We start from the raw sequence: 16545 nt of genomic DNA, 5'->3' as shown, positions 1-16545 counted from the left end.
AATGGGATAGTCACACACTTACACACACACACACAAATGTGTATCTATGTGTGTGTATGTACACACATAGATATAACTATACACAGTTTCTTTATCCCAGTCAATCTTCAAAAATATCATATGAAGAAGGAATTCCTAACTATAGCTGAAAGAATATATAAACTTATTGATGCCGCTGTGCATTGTGACTTTAGCCCTTGAGCCACCACAGGTTCTTGTCCCACAAAACTATAAAAAAGGAATTTTCAGACATTTTAGATGAGTAATCAGAAACAGACCTTAAGAAAGTAAGGACAAGGTTATTTGAAGGAAGAAAGCAAGAACTTCCCAGTATGCTGTACTTGGGAGGGGCAAGGAAGGCCTGTCTAGGGATAACTAAACTACCCCCCCAACCCCCCACTTAAATCTCATCGTCCTGTTTTGTGATTGGCTCTTCCTCCTAGTGGCTATACTCCTCTGGGCAGAGGTGCCCATTTTCCCAGCTCCTATCTTAGTAGTTTACCTCCCTGTCCAAGGTCTCCTAAAATTTACTTTTACTGCTGGCACTGGCCCTACTGAATTTCTCTGCCCTCATCCCAGGGGCCGCCCTTCAGTCTCCCTTGTCCCTGCTTGCACCTTGCCTGAAGCTGCATACTTAACCCTAACTTGCCCTGGGACTCAGTAGGAGTCAGTGCTCAGCCTCCAATGGCTAATGAGTGGAAGAGGCAGTATTGAAACTGACTCTGTATTTCTCCACCACAAGCGCCTTCTCTTGAGTATGTCCCCAAAGAAAAGGTAGGAGCATTTTCCCTAGGATGTTGGGTGGGGAGGGAGACGCCAGAAGATGCTGATCTGTTGAAGAAGCTGGGCACACCATGGGAAACCTCGGGTGCCAGGAAGTAGAGGTGAATGCTCATTATAGTTCCTATCAACGAACACGGGCAGTCATTGTAATGGCTAGAGTCAGGGTGAGCTCTTTCATGACCAGGCTGCTCTTGCAGGTGAAATGATGTAGAGAATGAACACTCTGGACAGTTAAAAACCTAAACTTTGAAATCAGACAGAATTTCATTATCAGGGTGATAATGCTTCTTACTAGTCCTTTTTAAACTAGCTTTTTTTGGATTCAGTTTCTCATTAGAAATAGCAATACTGAGGCTGAACTGATAGAAATGTTGCAGGAATTAAATGATAAAATTCTGTGATTTCTCATTTTCTAGAACATGAGCACTGATCCAGATTAGTATCTGTTAATTTTCTCTCTGGGTTGAAATCATGGATATTAGAATAAATATTAATCTACTTAAATATTACTCCTTTTGCTTTTCGTTGAAACAGAATATATAATTTTCTGTTTTTTAAAGATTTACTTTATTTATTTATGCATACAAGAACTGCGGTGGAGGCCAGAGGCAAGAATGGGAAGGTGCAAACTCTAAGATAGTGGATGATGTTCTGAACGGATTCCACCCTCATGTTCATACTGAAGATAGCGAGCATCGTGCTGTAGATCTGTTGCCCCCTCCTCCCAAAGGTTAGACAGGATTTCGTAGATATCCAGAGTAGCCATTTCAATACCTGTCACCTTGGTATATGGAATGAAGATCCATCAAGATCCTGTGAGAAACAGTTTCATGAGAAACTACTACCATTACTTGAAGATTTAAGTTTTCCTAGGTATAGGACTCTACAGAAATATTTTTTTAAATAGGAGAAATATCTTAAGGAAGGGCAAACAATCAAAGGCAATGTTCTGTCATATGAAGTCATTTCCTTATGATGTGAAACTCTCTCCTCTCTCCCTGGTGACTCAAGTCCCTTATAATAGGATATAAGACCTTGCTGTCTACCATTTACTTTAGAATTTACTGCTGTATAATTCTCTCTACACATCCTATTCAATTTGTTGTTTTTCTCATACTAATTTGTCTGATGTTCATTTATGCATCTAGTCTCAGAACAACTCACGCTGGTGAGGGAACTTTCCCTTGTACCCAGATAGCTGTTGAAGGAGAGATATTAATAGATGTATTTTTTATGTACTTTATGTGACTGAACTGGAGGGAATGGGTAGCTGAGAGAGTGTGACAAGTATTCCTCCTCTCGCTGTGAGTCCCTGACCTGACCACATGTCCTTGGTTAATATCAGGGGACTCTCGTGTGAGATATTAGATTTAGCTGAGAGTTTTAGCTCCTGTCAAGTGATTTCTGGAAACCTGGGTGAGGAGGAAACCTGAATTCACAATTCACACAATTTTTCAACATGAGTTTTAAAACATGGCTCAGTGCCAGCCACTGCAGCATGGGTTTGTTCGTCAGCAAGGGAGCTAACCCACATGGGCCCAGCAGACCTCTCCGGTCTCGCCCGCTCTTCCCCTCAGCAGTGTATTTCAGTTGATCCCCCTGTCCTGCTCCCCAGGCTGTCTCTGGTGAATCCTCTCACCCATACCTCTGGCATACACCCTAGTTCTCATATGCATAATGTATGATGTGCAAATATTTTCTCCATTCAAGTAGATGTCTTTTTGTTTTAATGATAGATTCTTTCACTTTGCAGAAGACTTTTTTCTTTCATGTAGTCCCATTTATTTATATTCTGTTTTGTGTCTATATCATTGGAGACAAATACACAATGACATCTCTAAGCAAATGGCATGGAGGGTTTTGTTTGTTTTCCTCTATGTATTTTGTGGTTTCAAAGATTGCCATCCTGTCTTTAATTCATTTTGAGTTATCGTTTGTGTGAGGTGTGACATAGCTCTCTAGTTTCCTTCTTTCGCATGTGGCAGTTTAGTTTTCCCCAAATAATTTGTTGAAGAGACTTTCCTCTCTCTGCTGTTTATTCTTGACTCCTCTGTTCTGGATAAATTGTCCATACAAGTGTTGGTTCATTTGTGGATTCTCGTCCTATTCCATTGTTGCTTGAACAACTTACTTGCAGGGCAGGAAGGATGAAAAACATCTCACTGGCCAATAGATTGCTTTAACTCTTCACTTTTAGGAAGGTTAAACCATAACTTTAGTAGACAGTAATGCAGAACAATTTTGTCAGATAGCCTGCTTTGCATGCAGTGAAGCCAACTGTTTCTAGCTGGCTGAACTGGGATAGATGCGTTTACAGAACTGCTTGTGCTTGAGCCATTGCAAGCAGCTTCAGATAGGCAGTGCACTTGGCCCGCGTCTCCTTTTCCTGCCTGACAGAGGTGCTCAGTACCATGTGCTTCTCTATCCAGTGTATCATGTGCACCTTTTCCTTCCAACACATCGTGTTCTGCACAGAGATATAATAGTCCAGGTGATTCTTTACATTCTTATATGCTCCTTGTAGTTGTTCCTGATAAACACCTTCCAAGGCAATAGTGGTGTTATTCCTCTGGACATCAAAAGGTAATGATGCAAATAAGGGACCAGGAAAATGAATAACAATAAGAAAGTGAAAATCAAAATCAACAAAAAACTATGAACCAGAGACACTTTTTGGGGGATGAGGGGCGGGAGGGGAGGGATTGGGGTCAGAATGGGGGGGTTGCAATTTTATGGGGAATATAAAAATAAAATTTATTATTTAAAAAAAAAGTGAAGCACAAAAATCAACTTCCAAAAAACAAAAGTAATGATGCTATTAACCAGCACCTGCTATGAATTCTCTAGCTCAATTACATGGTGGATATGCTCAAAGAAACTGTTTCATATCTTCTGCTTAGGCATGTTTTCTGCTCAATGAATTTATGAGTAAATTCTCTAAAAGAGGCACACTTTTATTTTTGACTAGATAGACAAACAACCTCTTGTTGATACAGCAGAGAAAGTTTCTGAGGTAATCACATATGTTTGCTTAGATAGAAAATACAGTATCAGTCTTGCTCCAAGAAAAGGGAAGCCTGTTATACTGACTGGCTTTAGAATAAAGGAACTGGAAGAATAAGGACTAGCATTTTAAAGCTTCCATTCTTTGGAATATGTATGTTTGGATTATGACATATCACACAGGTGGGGATAAACCTACCTGCTCTCAATATTTCTGCCATCTGCCACATCAAGACAAAACATAAGACCGTCAATGGAAAAGAACTTCAATACAATCAGTGTGCAATACAGAAAAGACAAAGAATATAGTTTCCAAATCAAGCACCCAAGTTACCCATCCCCTCAAGGGAAGAACTCCAGCCAAACAGGATTGGCCAAAGCAAGGCCCAAAAGCTTGCCACAAGTCCACAACACCTTTAGGCGGGGACCCATAGACAAGGGTCAGAAACTGACCAGACAAGTCTGGGAGGAAAAGAGAAAAATCATAATCGTGATAAAAGCTGGTATTGTCACCTTCCCTTGGGTCTCTCACCCACATCCTTTTTTGCCAGTCCAGGATGAAAAAGCAAGTGCAGCTTCTTTGCATGTCTCCAGGCTCCATGAGCCTTCTCCAGGCCTCCTTCTCCCTCTACATCCTGCTTCCTTCCTATGACAGTCTCCTGCTGCAGGGGCAGGATGCACCACTGAGCAGGTTTCCTATGAGCCCAGCAGACTGTAAAGGAGGAGTCCAAGAGCCCTCTGTGGATTTCTCAAGCTTTTATTGAGCTTTACATGTAGTGTGGCAAACAGGTAAACGCAGGCAGGGGTGTCAGGGGGCCAGGAGACCAGGAGGCGTCCAAGACCCTGGCAAGTCCTCATTCTGGGCTTCTCTCTCTCTTCTGGCTTTCTTTCTCCCCTTCTCTCTCCCGCCCCTGCTTCGCTTGGTGACTGTCTCAATACTCCTCCCATGGCCCACAGAGGTAAACAGGACAGCTTACAACAATGAAACAACTGCAGGTGCCCATCAGGGAGGGCAATCCTAATGGTGGGAGGGCAGAAAAGCCTGAAAACCATTTACAATCCACCTCCTCAGCTGCTTCTCCTCCCTGCTAAGTCCACCCTCCCTGGATGGGGCAGGGAATCTAGTTGGTACCTCCCCTTTTCCTGGGGACTGCCCTGTTAGAGTTTCAGTTTCATTTCACTCCACTCTTCCTCTCTGTGGCAGTCAGGCCCACTGCATCCTGACAGTATCTGTGTCTGGCCTGTCTTCACTCTTCCCCAAGGAGTCACAACATTTCCTTGTTCTCTGAAGGTCTGTTGAGAGTTTCCGGAACAAAGAGTTTGAAAACTTCAGAGGAAAAACTGATTTGGTGAGTCTGACTTTTCATGGGAAGGCCAAGGTGCCTCTGAAAAGGGGAAGAGGCCCAGCTTGCAGGCTGCCTGCTGATTGCGTTAAGGGAAGGGCAATGTGGGGGAGCAGTGGCCTGAAAAGATGGCGGGTTTGAAGGAGGAAGGATTTGTTTACTTCAGAGGGACTGGCATTTCTCCCACAACTCCTTCCTATTCTAAAAGTATGAATTGCACGTTTTGAGGACAGAGAGAATCCTTGACTTTTTAGAAGTAGAAAGCGCCTTTTCCACCAAATACAGGAACGCAGGCAGAGGGGTTTGAATCCTAGGGGTTAATGTTACAGTGTACGAGTGTCATATTTCTTCATGATTCTATACATTTTCCTCCATGTCGTGGCCTGTCTGCGCTGGGGAACCTTGATGTGCGACGGTTGGCAAGTTCTGCACCTCATTTCTAGTCACTCTTTCACGCGCGGGTTAATCACTGTAGTTCCTTAGAGATCACTAACCTTGTTCGTCCTTCTCACTTATATATGATGTCATCATAATGAAGAGATGTGGGGTTCAGAGAGTGGTTCTTGGGTAACATCTGAGACAAGTTTTAGTTATCTCCCCTTTCAGCAGCTTTCGGGCAGTCTCCCCATGAGTCAAAGACATTTAGTTATATCCAAAAGGGCAGGTTTATTATAAGGACATTGGTGAGGTCAGTTTTGGAGATCTTGGGTTCGAGAACGAGTCCTTGGGTTGACGCTGGGCAAAGCTTCACCAGAGCTCCCCTTTCACGGCACTGACGAGTTTCCCAGGCAAGTTCCTCCCCAAGAAAGAGATATCAGTTATCTCCAAAAGGGCAGGTTTATTATAAAAGGGAGATAAGAATAAAGGACATTTGCTTATGATGGAGGACAAGTATTAAAAAAACCAAAAACCTTAAAAGGAGGTGCCACAAGACCAGAAACCTGCTTACACGAGGAGGTGGGGGTAGAAAGGGTTAACATAACCATCAACACAGCTATAAAAACCAAGATCCTTAAGTACCAATGCCTAGATCACAAAGTGTAAGACCCAAGCAGGTATCAGGCAGCCATAGAGAGTGTCTAGAGTAAAGGTCAAAGGGTAAAGATATGGAGATTGAGCCCATTGTGGAATCTCCTGCCCCTTTCAGATTCTGCAGAGTTATCCAAAATGAGCAACTAAGGGAAATATCCAAAGAGTGAGCCCCTCCCAAACAGAAGACTGTATCAGTGCAGTCTCTACAGTGGCTCAGGCCTACACTCCCACTGCCCACCTGTGATTATAGAGAAGCTTCTTTTCACCCACTCTCTCCTGCAGGGCACCAGCCGCCTGCCTGCCTGTGACCTGTCCCATGCTGGGGCTTCTCTTCACTGACCTCCCTCAGTGGAGGCCGCTCCCCTCAAGGCCTCCTGCCTGCAGCCTTGCAGGCCTCTCTCAGCAAACCTGTCCCTTTCGGGCAGCTCTTCCTGCCCACTTATGTCTATACAAATGTCCTTTACTCTTCTGTCCCTTTCCTTAATAAACCTGCCCTTTAAATACAACCAATGTGAAAGGGTCGGCGCAGTAAACAAAAGAAGTACCAGGCTAAGTTTCTCGAATATGGGGAAAATTTATTGGGACCCCGGGAGAAATTCACGGACCCAAGGTGGGGGTCGGTGATGTCAAGCATGTTGCCTGGGGAGGAAAGCTTTTATAGGGTGAGGAGAGGTCAGGCGGGAAATTGGGGTTGCAGGGTGGGGGAAAAAGTTTGTAGGGCACGAAAAGATTTGTAGTGAGGCAAGAGGCTAATTGTCTGAATTTTCTAGGTGGGCTTCCTGGTGGGCTTTTGCATTCCGGCCTCCTGCATGGACCTTTCATACCAGCCTTTTGTGGATAGGAAAAGGGGCAAAGGCTCTTTCTTTGGCTACTTTCAGCTGGAGTTGGGCGAAGACCAAGGGGGTGGGTCAGGCCTGGTTATGAGGGTCTTCTGCAGGGATGCGAGAATACGGTGGAGAAGGAGTTGATTAAAGGTGGTAGGAGACATTTCCCGAATGCGAGCCGGTATGAATTTTATGAGGCGAGGAGGAAAAAGAAAAAATAAGGATCTCATTTGTACTGGCCCCAAGAGTGCAAGGAACCATGACACTATAGGATTTTGAAACCATGTCAGCAGAGCCTGCTGGTTTTGGAGAGTGATCTGAGGCAGTGAGGTGAGCTGTCTTCATAAGGATGCTAAAGACACAGAGGTTTTTTCCTAAGGAGCTATATATTCGTTCATAAAAATCCTGGGCAGAAATAAGGCTGTGTCTCAGGGCCCCACCTGCCACGCCTGCGGCCTCAAGAGATGATGTCAGGCTAATGCTCACCATAATCCGGAGGAGAGCCCTTCATTTAGTTTGGTGTGGTGAGAGCAACCATCCCAGTTTGGATTGTCCCTATAGGGTGAGTTGTGGGACTTGGACACAAGGGCCTGGGGTAGAAGAATTGATACACTGAGAGAGAGCGCCATTGTCCCAGAAAAAGGATCCCCTTGTGGTTTGGAGCGCAGGAGTAACCGAAATGTTAGAAGTGCAGGAGTGAAGCCGACAAGGGCGTCAGTTGGATAGCAGGGGTAGCTGTGATTGGAGTCCCAGAGGGGGACTGAGCATTGGGGAGTCAGACAAGCAGAGTCTGTTATCTTGGTCATTGTGGTATTGAGATTCACTGGAATTGCCGCCGGCAGAGGCCTCTGAAGGGACGTGCAGAGGAAACAAGAGGAGTTATTAGTCCCAAAAGAGTCATTTCCATACACAGGACACTGAGCTAGGGGAGATTTTGACAAGAAATACGCATCCCAGTAGGACCCAGGTTAGGACATACCTACTGTTTGTCTTCAGGGAAACGTTTGATCCATGATAGATGGTGCCAGGAGGGGTCCCCCAGAAGTGTTACCACTGTGGGCGTGGTGAGACTGACCGTGTGTGGACCGGTCCACTGAAGCTGCGGTGGCTTTGGTTGAAGAGATTTGAGCAGGACTTGGTCTCCCGGAGGCAGTGGTGGGGAAGGTTGGTTGAGGAGGTCGAGATCCGAGGCAGGACTGGGGAAGGACCGGTCTGCATGTTCCTGGAGCAGTTGCCTGAGTAGGGAGAGGTCACTCCTATCCGGGGAGGTGTCCACGCAGTGGGTGAGCTGCAAAGAGGAAGGTGGGCGAACTTGCCCTTGAGGTGATATGCGAGCACAGGTTTGACGACCGGAACATATTTGTCAGAATTTTGCACCCAAGGAGGGGTAAAGAAGAGCAGAGTCACGAATTGGGTAAGTGGGCATGGCCCGACGTGGAGGGAATCGTGGACTTGTGGAATGACCAACTCCGCCTGTTCAAAAGAGCATAGGGGCAGGGTCTGCAGCCAGAGTCAGTTGGGAGAGCCCTTGCCACTGCATCAGCCTTGTTACTCCCTGTGGTAACGTAAGATGCCTCCTTCCCAATTTTCTACTCTTATCCTCTATCAGTATTGCTCATCCAGAAAGAAAGCTCAGCTGAGAGGAATTTCTTTGCAACTTTTATCTTACAGAATGATTTACTTGAGGATGTTAATGTATACATATGTCAGAAAAGGTAGTATAACAAGATGCCAAGGCCCTGAGGAAGGACAATTAGATTAGGGGAGCCCCTGTACTTCCTCCTGTGCAAGCTGCAGCTATTAGCGGGCAGATGAAGGGTACCCATTGATGTTGAAAAGTGGCCTGTTTCCCTCAGCTAATAAAAGGAAACAGAGGAAATGGAAAGTAGTTTAATTTGTGGACAAAGTGAGGAGGGCAGCAGACTGTCTGAAAGACCACTTTTCTGCCCTTTGGCAGAGGGCGGGGTATTTATACAAATTAGTAAAACTAAGGGGAGTTGGACCAGGGTCTGCAAAGGGGAGGCAGGAAGGGTCAGCATGTCCTTTTGATGTAGGCCTACCTGTGGGTGCCAGCTTGCTTTGCTGACACCTGCTGTTTCACTTATTATCTTCTTGGAATGTCCTTCCCTTTGCTGAGACTGAAAGAAGACAAACTTGTTAAATGCAAAGGATAAGAATACTTACCTGAAGTGGCAGGAAAAAAGACTTGTACTTTTCACTGCATCACCCCCACCCTCCCCCACCCCTACTTTGTGGGACCTGCTTCAGAACAGTTTTTCTGTGGTTCCCTGCCTGAAGGTGCTTTAGATGGGTGGCACGGTTTTGGGCCTCAGTGGCCCCACTTTAAGTCAACCTTCTTTGGACAATTACCCATTAGTGGATGGACAATTTTGTTTAGAAATATCCTTTCTTTTCTCACCCTCTGCACACTAATTCTATTAAAGTGATATTCCACTGAAGGTTTGCTTTGCCTTTTGTACATGATGTGGTTTTTGCAGTTGTTGGGTTTGGAGGGCGGGGCTCTTGGGTTCACTCTGGGGAAGGTGTCACCAGAGCTCCCCTTTCAGAGGCTCGGGGCGAGTTTCCCAGGCCAGTTTCTCATGAGACATGATGTTAGTTATATTTAAAGAGCAGGTTTATTATAAAAGGGAGAGAAGAATAATGGACACTTACATAGATTGACACATGCAGGAAGAAGGTGCTGTCCCAAAAGGGACAAGTTTGCTAAGACAGAGACCTGCATGGTTGCAGACAGGCAGCCTTGAGGTGAGCTGCCTCTGCTGAGGGAGGTCAGTGAGGGGAAGTCCTGGCAAGTACTGGTCACGGGCAGGCAGGAATTGCTGCCCTGTGGAGGGACAGAGAGTTGGTGAAAAGGAGCACCTGCAGAGTCACAGGTGGGCACAAGGAGTGCTGCCCCAGCCAGTGCAGCCACTGCCCTGATAGAGTCTTCTCTCTGGGAGGGTCACTCCTTCTTGGAGTGATTTGTTTGTTGTTGGCTGGGAATAAACTATGTAGAATTTGAAAGGGGACAGATTTCTACAAGGACCCTCAATCTCCATATGTTTACCTTTAGGTCTGCTCTGCTGACACCCCCTACAGCATCTGATACCTGCTTGGGTCTGGTGCTTTGTGATCTAGGCATTGACTCCTAAGGATCTTAGCTCCCATAGCTGGGTTAATGGCTGGGTAAATTCCTTCTACTCCCACCTCCAGCTCTTAGCTTTGTGAGCCAGGTTTCTGATCTTGTGGGTTTCCTTTCCACTTTTTTCTATGCTTAGCCTCCATCATGTGGATGACTAGATCCCTTTAGAAAGTAGAATTCTGGGCCTCCCCTGGTGGTGCAGCGGTTGAGCGCTGGGCTGTGAAGCTGCCAGCGCAGCCTCTGCAGTGCCAGTTTGATCCCCGGCTGCCGGGCGAGGGTCCCACATGGCTTGCAGACCTCTCCTGCCAGACTCACTGCTCCCCTCAGCAGTGTATTTCATCATTCTGCCTGTTCTGTTCCCCGCTTTGGCTCAGGTGAATTCTCTCACCCTCCCGTGCTTCTGACTGTACCCAGTGCTTGTATAAATAAATAAATACATAAATAAATAAATAAATAAATAAATAAATCTTTAAAAAAAAAAAAAAAGAAAGAAGGAAAGTAGAATTCTGAGGGATCCCAAGATACCCCTAGGTTGTGCACTAACAATGCAACAGAAGCTGCAGTAAAGTGTCTTAAATTGTTACCGGTTCTGAAGGGTCTTTGTCTGGTTTCCTGCAATCCATTGTACATAGATCTTGAAAAGACAGTAACTGGTTTCAAGCGAGGAACATTTATTGTGGTCACACTAGAAGAGGTCAGGCAGCAGCCACCATGAACCACACTCCCTAATTGAGAGCATCAAGGATCCTGCTTTATGAGGCTCATCACTGGATTGGGCTAGTGGGGAAGTAGGGTATTGGCTGGTCTTGGGTTTTCTAGCTTGGATTTCAGGGCCTTTAAGCACCCATAGATGCTTTATCTGGTCTCACATTAACACCCTCCTATTGTTACAGGGCAGGGAGAGGGGCAGCCCAGACTCAGCAGACCTGCCTGCTGTAAATAGGTTCTGCCATCCGCAGCATCAGCACAAAACATGAGACTTTAATGGGAAGGAACTTTAGTACAAATAGGAAACAATACAGGAAAGGCAAAGAATCTAGTTTCTAAATCAAGCACCCAAAGTTACCCATCCCCTGGTGAGTAAAAGTCCATCCAAAGCATCTTCCAGTGGGGACCCACAGAAAAGGATCGGAAACAACCAGACAAGTCTGGAAGGAAAAGAGCAAAACCAAAATCAAGACAAAATCCACCATGGTCACCTCCCCACTGGTCTCTTACCCACATCTCTGTCACCCAGTCCACGACCTTAAAGACAAGCTCAGTTTCTTCACGTGTCTCTTGGCTCCATCCTTCTTCCTTCCTTCCTCAGTCTCCTCTGCAGCTTCTTCTCTCCCTGCTCAGATCCACCCTCCCTTGGGTGGGCCAGGACACCTGGAACCTCCCCCTTTCCTGGGGACCACCCTGTTACACTATGTCAAGGGAAAGTGCATCCCAGCTCTTTAGGTTTTCAGCAACAGGAAGGTTACAAATAAGGACCATGTTCCAGGGGCCCTGTAATGACATTATTATGCAAAGTATATTTTACCCATCACCTAGTGAAGGAGGAAGTAAGTTCTGAGAGTAGGCAGTTAGGGTCACCGGCCCAGCCTTGAGCTGGCTTTCTAAACCGTGCCTAAAACAGGGACTTAGATAAGCTGATCCACACGCTGCAGAGAAGAGTTGGGGTGTAGGCCAGAGTCTGGGGGAATGAAAGACTTCACCAGAGACAGACTAGAGAGCAGAAAAGGAGAATTTATTGAAGTACACAGGTGAGAGGAGCAGGGGCCAGATGAGAGGGCCTGAGGCTGTTTCTACTCCAGGCACCACTGATTGGTTGGGTGACTAGTCTTGGGTGTGTCCTGACTCTGCATCTGGATCCTCAGCTTAACAGCCCAGTTCCTGTGGCTGCCCAACCCACAACCTTATTCAGTCAAGCCTCCCAATTTGCCTGCTGAAGGAGGAGTGGGGCCTAGTTTTTAACTTTAATAATAACACCACACCATAAAGCAATATCTTTGTGGGCCCAGGGTAATGCCATCTGCACATTACATAAAAATAGATATTCAGCCAAGGATGGCTGGCTCCCGGACTCCACAGATGGCTGATTCAACTAGATAATACATGTCTTCCTTTTCTGCCTAAATCTGGTTTTCAAGATGATTCTTTCCTCATGGAGTTGAGGATCAAGTTGCTTGGAGTCCAGGAACTGCATGCACTTCCTTGTCTCCTTCCTTTTTTTTTTTTTTTTTAAAGATTTATTTATATATGAATACAAGAATTCTGGGGTACAGGCCAGAGGTGAGGAGTTAGAGGATTCACCAAAGAAAGAGTGGGGAGCAGAACATGAGGATCTCATGAAATACACTGCTGAGGGGGAGCAGTAGATGAGACAGGAGAGGTCTGCACTATGTGGGTAGCTATCTGGACCGGAGATGAAATCTGTTGCAGTGCTGCTGATAGCTTCATAGTGCTGTGCTTAACCCCTTGCATCACAAGGGAGACCCTCCCCTTTTTTTCCTTAAATATTTTATCTTAGCCTATCTTTGTTTTCTATACAATTAGAATTGTTTCCTGGCTTTCTCATTTGTTCCAATACAGCCTTCTCAAATATACAGGGATCTGGGAGCAAGAGACTCAAGCCAGGATAGTGAGCAGCAGGGGCAACAGCTATGGCATCAAACATCTTAGTGAACATCCAGGAGGAGGTGACCTGCCCCATCTGCCTGGACCTCTTGAAAGAGCCCCTATGCCTAGACTGTGGCCACAGCTTCTGCCAAGCCTGCATCACTGCAAACAACAAGGAGTCCACGGCAACCCAGGAAGAGAAGAGCAGCTGCCCTGTGTGCAGAATCAGTTATGAGCCTGGGCACCTGCGGCCTAATCTGCATCTGGCCAACATAGCAGAGCAGCTCAGAGGAGTCAAGATGAGCCCGGAGGGGGAGCAGAAGAAAGAGCTCTGTGAGCGCCATGGAGAGAAACTCCTGCTCTTCTGTAAGCAGGATGGGCAAGTCATTTGCTGGCTTTGTGAGCGGACTCAGGAGCACCGTGGTCACCAGACCTTCCTCATTGAGGAGATTGTCAAGGAGTACCAGGTAGGAGAGCAGGATGCAGTTAAAACAGGAGAATATATAGTTGATGGGAAATCTCCTCTTGGTTGTCTTCTCACCACACCCCACAGCTCAGAGGTCTGTGATTTCTTTTCTTCCTAAGGTGTTGATACAGGGAAAATTCCCCCTTCCTCTAAGTTCTAGGGCTGGATGAGCAACGAGATTAACATCACACAGATTACAAGGAGAAAAAGACCACCTTCAATAATGTACACATGGAGAATTTACATGACTCTAAATACTTAAATAAAATGGGATAGATACAGTGTTTATTTAGTTTTAAATATTTATTTTTGCATACAAGCGCTTGGATACAGGCCAGAGATGTGGGGGTTGAGAGGATTCACCAGAGACAGAATGGGGAACAGAACAGGTGGACTGACTGAAATACGCTGCTGAGCAGAGCAGCGGGTGAGACAGGAGAGGTCTGCTGCGCCGTGTGGGTAGCTTCCTGGCAGGGGATTGAACTCATGCCACTGTAGCTGGGGATGACTTGATAGCACTGAGACTTTAGCCCCTGTGCCATGAGGGAGGCCCAGATCCAGTATTCATAAGGATGGGTTAAGGATGTTAAGGATGGGTTAGGAGCCTGGGGTGTCAAGGAGGGAGGAGGAGGTCTCTGGGACCAGGAGGGGACACTTTCATATGGTACAACCTTGCCTTTATATATTTGCCTCACCTTAAGATCGATTTTTACCGTGGAATGTTTTGTTCTGGAGGCCTCCCTGGTGGCGTAGGAGTTAAAGTCTCAGCCCTATCATCACAATGGTCTGAGTTCGATCATGGGCGGAGGAGCTGACCCACAGATAGCACAGCTGATTCTGTCTTGCCCACTGCTCCCTCAGCAGTGTATTTCAGCCGATTCTCCTGTTCTGCATCCCACTCTGTTTCTGGTGAATGCTCTCACCCCCTTCACCTCTGGCGTACACCCCAGTTCTACTGTGCATAAATAAATAAATAAAATCTTTAAAAATAGTTTTATTTCTAGAGATGTTGCTAAATCTAGCTCATCTCTTTAACCTAACACTTCCTTATGACACTCACAAAAATTTTGATTTACATTAGTTCTACCTAATAAGAGGACACAAATTAAAATTTTCCAGCTTGGAAAAAGCTGGGGGAAGAGAAACTTGGCTCACCTTTCAAGGTGAGGACATTTGTGTGCCTCCAGCCTGATTGCAAGAGACCCATTTATAGTGAGAAGTAGATGTTTTTGAACCATGTGTTAAATGGGGAGGAGGGGCTAGTGCCCATGAAAACCCATCATTCTCTTTGCACATGAAGTGTAACTGAGGGACTGGGTAGATTGAGATGTTGTTTCTTTGCTGTAGGATCAAATTTCTCCTCTAGGACAAATAGAGTCATCTTGTCTTGGGGCAGGAATGGTGACTTCTCTCAGACTTCTGCCTGAGACTGAATACATTCACACTTCAGATTTTCTTTTAAGTGGTAGGTTTATTAGGGGGAAAGGATATTCTGCGCTAATCCCATACAGGCTTTGTGGACCCCACCCCCACTTCAGACCAAAGTCTTCAAGACATTGGGAAAAACAAATCCCGTAACCACCAAAGGGAAGGTGGCTGGGGCCTGAGGGTGGAGTTAAGCAGCCAGGTTGGGTATAAAAACCAAATATGTGGGCCTTGGGGTCTCTCGCTCTCACCTCGCCTCCTGGCTTCATGGCTCCTGGTTCATGGCCAGCTCGCAGAGTGCCCTTTGGGATTCCAGATCGGCGGATCGGGTAGGACGCATTTAAAATTTTGTCTCCCATTTTTCTCTCTGAGCTGTACATTTCCTCATTTCCCCTCCCTTGTAAATAAACCTTTTATTAACCTTTTGCGTGTGCCTGCAGTAGAGTATTGATAAGTGCTTTTAAGCGCGTGGGTGAGGACCCTCAGTCAGGCAACCCGTTTTGTATCGGGGCTGCCCTGTAACAGTTTGGCGCCCAGCGTGGTTTCCAAGTTACACCCGCGGTTGACCAGCTCAAAATAACTTTCCTTGCATTGGTCACCATAAGCACACTAGTTCTTAATACATTCACACTTCAGATTTTCTTCTAAGTCATAAGTTCTCATTGATATTTTAAGTTTCTGTGACTCTTATGTTTGGAGATCATCTGATTACTTCCTCCATGTATTCAGATTTTGAGAAAGTCCATTGCTTGACTCTGGCTTGATTCCCCTCTCACAGGAGAAGCTCCAGAGTGCCCTTGAGCAGATGAGGGAAAAGCTGCAGAAAGCTGGACATTTGGAAGCTCAAGTCACAGAAAGGAGAATATCCTGGAAGGTAGGAGGAGGTTCTTTCTGAGGAATTTAGACAGAAATCTGGTAGAATTTGGGTGATAACATGAGGACTTCCCACCTTTTTATACTTGGATCATTAACAATCCCACAGTCATTTGATTATCCTTCTCTTCATCATTTCCCTGATGGAGAAGGGGATTGAAAAGTGAACCTGGCACAGATGAATGGGTTTTTGGAGGGAAGGTTCATATGGAGGGACACTGGCCAGGATGGCAGTGCAGTCTCTGTTCCATTCCCATCATGTGGTTTGAGTCTTTGACTCTTCTGGGGGAAGCCATTTGGCCATGGCTCCTGGTTCTGGGCCAGTGTTCCACTTCAGCAGAGGGTGAGTGGTGTGGTCAGGAGTAGTCCAGCTGTGTGAACGTGGAGACAACCCAGTTGCTCTGTTTTGGCTCAGGGTTGGACTCAGTGCTGCAGACTTGAGGGAATTATTTTGGAATATAACAGAGGGGAAGTAGTAGGTGAAGAGCATCTTTAAGAATTGTTCTCTTGCTCTGTCTCACTTTTCTGTGTGAACTTTCCATTTACAGTGGTGCTGGTTCTCTTTCCTAGTCTCTGCCTGATAGTTTAGTTCTACTTCTCTCTCTTTTCTCCATCCTAAGAGTCAAATACAAAGTGAGAGACAAAGTGTCCAGGCAGAGTTTGCAGAACTGAGAGGTCTTCTGGACTCAGCGGAGCAGAAGGAGCTGCAAAAACTGAATAAGGAGGAAGAAGTCATTCTCCATAAACTGGCAGAGGATGAGAGTGAGCTCGTTCAGCAGAGCCAGTTGATAGAAGATCTCATCTCAGATCTGGAGCATCGATTGGAAGCATCAGACATAGACATGCTGCAGGTAATGTTACAGGGCAGGGAGAGGAGCTGCCCAGATCCCACAAACCTGCCTGCTGTAAATAGGTTCTGCCATCCCCTGCATCAACACAAAACATATGAGACTTTAATGGGAAGGAATTTAATACAATTAGGAAACAATACAGAAAAGACAAAGAATATAGTTTACAAATCAAGCACCCGCAGTTGCCCATCCCCTGGTG

At 45.9% G+C, this 16545-nt stretch overlaps 1 protein-coding gene across 1 annotated transcript in view; it reads left to right on the top strand.

The window, feature by feature from the left end:
• The first annotated feature begins 4942 nt into the window (after positions 1–4942).
• The window catches only part of LOC119254979 (tripartite motif-containing protein 5-like), a 37196-nt gene continuing 25593 nt past the window's right edge, over positions 4943–16545 (top strand). The window contains exons 1-4 of the mRNA XM_054699487.1: positions 4943–5135; positions 12705–13198; positions 15401–15496; positions 16116–16346. Coding sequence (XP_054555462.1) covers positions 12776–13198; positions 15401–15496; positions 16116–16346 — 750 coding nt within the window. The 5' untranslated portion in view covers positions 4943–5135; positions 12705–12775. The remainder of the gene's footprint in view (positions 5136–12704; positions 13199–15400; positions 15497–16115; positions 16347–16545) is intronic.

This window comes from Talpa occidentalis, unplaced genomic scaffold (genome assembly GCF_014898055.3).
Source record: "Talpa occidentalis isolate TD23 unplaced genomic scaffold, MPIMG_talOcc4v2.1 talOcc4.3, whole genome shotgun sequence".
In the NCBI taxonomy this organism is placed as follows: domain Eukaryota; kingdom Metazoa; phylum Chordata; class Mammalia; order Eulipotyphla; family Talpidae; genus Talpa; species Talpa occidentalis.
The sequence above is the reverse complement of the archived record's forward strand: the minus strand, read 5'-3'. Positions and strand labels throughout refer to the sequence as shown.